This window comes from Lipotes vexillifer, unplaced genomic scaffold, assembly GCF_000442215.2.
Source record: "Lipotes vexillifer unplaced genomic scaffold, Lipotes_vexillifer_v1.1 scaffold1852, whole genome shotgun sequence".
NCBI classification, from domain to species: domain Eukaryota; kingdom Metazoa; phylum Chordata; class Mammalia; order Artiodactyla; family Lipotidae; genus Lipotes; species Lipotes vexillifer.
The window spans coordinates 339,900-344,523 of NW_006798778.1; the positions used below are offsets into that span (position 1 = coordinate 339,900).

General features: G+C 39.4%; 1 protein-coding gene across 1 annotated transcript in view; it reads left to right on the forward strand.

Annotated features, from left to right (window-relative positions):
* The window catches only part of LOC103075710 (contactin-associated protein-like 4), a gene marked incomplete at its 3' end in the record, with an annotated part of 244,633 nt that extends 241,277 nt beyond the window's left edge, over positions 1-3,356 (forward strand). The window contains exons 18-19 of the mRNA XM_007470921.1: positions 1,390-1,629; positions 3,102-3,356. Of these exons, the coding sequence (XP_007470983.1) occupies positions 1,390-1,629; positions 3,102-3,356 (495 nt within the window). The remainder of the gene's footprint in view (positions 1-1,389; positions 1,630-3,101) is intronic.
* Between the last annotated feature and the right edge of the window lie 1,268 nt (positions 3,357-4,624).

Consider the following 4,624-nt stretch of genomic DNA (forward strand, 5'->3'; position numbering starts at 1 on the left):
GGGGGGGGGGGGGTTGCGGGTAGGGAGAGTTAACACGTTCTGGGAAGAGAGAACAGGTACAGAGCAGGTATAGGATCCTGGAGGTGAGGCAGCATCGTCTGTTCAAAGATGAAGCTCCTTTTGAGAGGCCCCAAGACCACCTAACTGTCTCTGGGTAAACCGCCCAGATTATTTAGATTAGGACACTATTTTCCTACTTCAAATTCTGAGCATTAATTTATGGTATTCCTGGGCACCAATGTATGTGCAAGTGCACCCAGAGCTTACGTTTCCATTAAGATAGTGCTTTAAGTGACTGTCTGAATCAGGTTCACCTGTGTGCTTGTTGACCGTTTAGATTCACAGCCTTTTTTTCTGGTCCACACAATCAGTATTTCTTGGGACAAGCCCCTGACCCTGTATTTTCAGAAGCCTTTCCATGTAGTACTCATATTCCTTAACGTTTGAGGACCTCTGCCTTAGAGTAGCAGGGTCTGATTCTACCCAAACACTGTAAACCTCTTCAAGGGTGACTTGGTAAATACATGTTGTTATATATTATTCAATAAATGTCACACCACCGTGTGTCCTCATTAATCCCCTTTCCCGATTTCGCTGAGAATTTTTAACAATGAACACTGGTCCAACACTTGGAAAAAATTCACTGGGAAATATGCCTGACAGAAGCAAATACTCTGGTGCTCAATCTGATGCTGTGTGTTTTTTTTTTTTTTGGCCGTGCCACACGGCATGCGGGATCCAAGCTCCCCGACCAGGGATTGAACCCGCGCCTTCTGCACTGGAAGCGCGGCGTCTTAACCACTGGACCACTGGGGAAGGCCCTGATGCTGTGTGTTTCTGATGAAAAGATAACAACCAAAAGATCACGTAAATGCACAGTCAAGTTAGAAAAACTCAAGGATTCCTTCATAGTTCTCACTAAATTAAAACTGTCCCGGCATCAGGATCAGGTTTCAACGTGAAGGAAGAACCACACTTACCCACAAATATATGCTTATTTAAGATTGCAAGAAAAAGGTTTGTTTCTACATAAGAATATCAATGCATATCGCTGTTATTTTGAATGAAAGAGCCTTTAAGTTCTTTAAAATAAAGAGACTGATAAAAAAAAGTCTCCAATTTAAAGTTTAATAAAACTCTTTTAGAAAACAAATCTATAACAAATTCAACCTTTGGGGAAAAAAGTGAATCAATGTTTTATCTTTTTGAATTCTTCAACTATTTTGTCACAAATCGTGCTTCTAAAAATATATTGGCTCTTCAGACGGCAGTGGTTCTGTTAAGGCCATGATTTTGGCCGCCCTCCGTGAGGCCTCAGTTTTGTGTGGTCTTAAAATCCTGAACAAAACACCTAGGAACGTGTTTGCATTTGCAGTATTTCCCTTTTAGGTGGAACGGCCACCCGACAGAGGGGCTTTCTGGGATGCATTCGGTCTCTGCAGTTGAACGGAATGGCCCTGGACCTGGAAGAAAGAGCCAAGGTGACTCCCGGAGTGGAGCCGGGCTGCAGAGGGCACTGCAGCAGCTACGGGAAGTTGTGCCACAACGGCGGGAAGTGCAGGGAAAAGCCCAGCGGGTTCTCCTGTGACTGCACCTCCTCTGCATACGCAGGGCCGTTCTGCTCAGACGGTGAGTGTGACGCGGGTGCCCCAGCAGCAAGACAATCCAACGTGAATAAAACCTCCTGCAGTTCTTTTTCTCTGTAGCTATTTGAAACAAAAGTATCTCCATTTCTGAAATTTTTTTGGCAAATTGCCTATTTTATGCCAATGACATTTCATTACTTGAATATTTGCCGCGGTTCTTTGAACACCGTGTTTATCGATGGTAAACCCTCTAATAGTCGCCTATAGGTGTTGTAGAGTGTTGGCTGCACAGTCTGATCTTTTCTATCTACAGCTAATGCTCTTAAGTAACATGGGTGTCAACAACCAGTCCCATGGGCAGTTCTCATTTTTCAAATCATTAAAAGCATTATTGTTATTTTTGAAGATGGTCAGCAATGCAAAGACATTTAGGAAGCTTTGTTGTTTTACCAAACAAATAATATTTCCAGGAATATAAATAACGTTTCCATTCAGTATTGATGTGTAACAAAATAGAGATACTCGGTGGTTTTGCTCTGTGAAATGCCAACCGTCTGTTGGTGATGTGAAACAGTGGACTGTTTTTCGGCTGGTCTTGTTCACTGATCCGTGTCATGCAAGAAGGAACGAACTGAGTGTAGTACTCAGCGTTCTGAACAGACTTCCATGAATAGACAAATGTATGCTCTAGTTCCTCATAGAAAAATGTCAACCAGTTTAATTCAGTTGCTTTATTTAAGTGTTTCTGGGCTACTGAACCTTTACCTGAAGGAGGCTAACGAAAACTGGCTGCAAATTGAAGCAGTCCTTGATTTGCAGTGAAAGCATTTGAGATTATTTAATGGAAAGTTGGCCAAAGTGCACTCTTCAAGTCATCTGCTTTTTATCAGGACTAAGTTATCGTTTGAAATCAACCTGTGGTAATCAATCACTGCTGCTACCATTCTATGCTTCTCACGTTTAAATTTGGAACTAAGACCTATGTCTTTACATGCTCATGTCTTTATAAGAGGATGTCTTTATTTTCTGAATCTAAATGATTTCCAGTTCATCTTGCTAAGTGTAATCAGGAATATTATTCTGCATCCACATGTTATGTAGTATCTAAAACGTGTATCTATAGATAGTAAAAATAATAAACAGGCAAAAAACGTACAGCTCTGAGGGAGTGGAGATGTTGCTGCATTATCCGTGAGCATCATCTGAAGCTCACGTTCAACACCTGCCCTGTATAGTAATGGAGGAAAGCAGAATTCTGGGATCCCGAGCTAGTAACCTCTCCCACCACCTTCTTCACTTTTATACAAATCTATTTGGTGTGTGTGTGTGTGTGTATGTGTGTGTGTGTGTGTGTGTGTGTGTTTATGTGCGAATTTAGGATATTAATCTTGTGTAAGTAAAATGATTTTTAAAAGTTTGGATAGTTATTTTTTTTAATTTAAAAAGTATCAGAATAACTGAGACAACATCCTTGTTTCTTAAATTTTTTAATGTAAAATGTGCATATCATTTCAGAGATTTCTGCCTATTTTGGATCTGGCTCATCTGTGATTTACAATTTTCAAGAAAATTACTCCCTAAGTAAAAATTCCAGCTCCCACGTGGCTTCATTTCACGGTGACATGAGGCTAAGCAGGGAAACGATCAAGTTTAGCTTCCGCACCACACGGACCCCGAGCTTGCTGCTCTACGTCAACTCCTTTTATAAAGAATACCTTTCAGTTATCATTGCCAAAAATGGTGAGTGCTGTTCAGGCGAGAGAAAACTGGGTTAGAACACTGGGTCAGGAACAATGTGGATCCTTCTCATGCTCCCGCCTCTCAAACTACAAACAGGAAAAGAAGTGTGCCTGTCCTGTGTATTCAGTTTTGTGTTTTCAGTACTGTCCTATCAACTTAATCTAAAAGGACTATTTAAAATACTTAAAATGCCTTTATCGGTTTATAATTTTGGTAATTTAACACAATCAGTGTGAATTTTTAATTTATGTAGGTAAAATATTTATTACACTTTATCATTGCTAGGATCACTTTACTCTTCCATGTATCAGTATCAGTTTTGTGGTTCATTTTGAAATAAGATGCCTATTTGTACGTAACAAGTAATTTCCTTTGAATCAAAGTAGAGAAGTTTTGAGAGAATGTTAACGAACTAGCATTATGTGTAAGAAAACGTCCACAAAATAATCTGTTGGTTCTGATTTTCCATAAAGTAGTCACGGGAAATGCTAGTACATCGATGCAGGGTAATGGTATGTGGCTTAGGACGTGTGTGCTACAGAAAACCACTTACTGTTATTGTTCTCTTCCCTTTATCTGGATTAGAGATAAAAATTTTATGAGTAAATCCTCTGGGTGAGGAAAACAAACCAACATACAAGCATGTGAATATATCATTTCAACTAAATCAAATATGGCCCAAGGTCACTGAACACCAAAATAAAAGTAATATTGTTCAATAAGTATATTTCTCCTCACTGTATACATTTTGAGCTTGAAGCTTATCTATATATATTAGGACATTTTCTCTTTTAAACTGGAAGATATCCTGTGAAGTAAATTTATTGACATCTTTGCAGGCAATTAAGTGAGTAGTGTTTGCTTATAATAATTTCATTCATCAGTTGCATTTCAGGAATGGTAGATATATTTTTTTTGAAAGATGAGATTATAGAAACGTTATTGCAATATTCCACAGTAGTTTGGCACTTTAATATACTAAATCTTATTTTTTTAAGTTAGAGGCTAGTACAGAGATTTGCAAATGCTTAATCACATATTTGACAAATTAAAATTTTGCAGGAAAGAGCCTGCTTATTTGCAGCATATTTGCTCTTGATTTTGAAAATAGTGCAATTTCACATGGAAACTGGCTTCTAGGGATTATGAGGAAAGTGTACATCCAAATAAACTACTGTGAACTTTCCCCCAGAGATTAATATCAAAAAAGGACTCTTGGGCTTCCCTGGTGGCGCAGTGATTGGGAGTCCGCCTGCCGCTGCAGGGTGCGCGGGTTCGTGCCCCGGTCTGGGAGGATC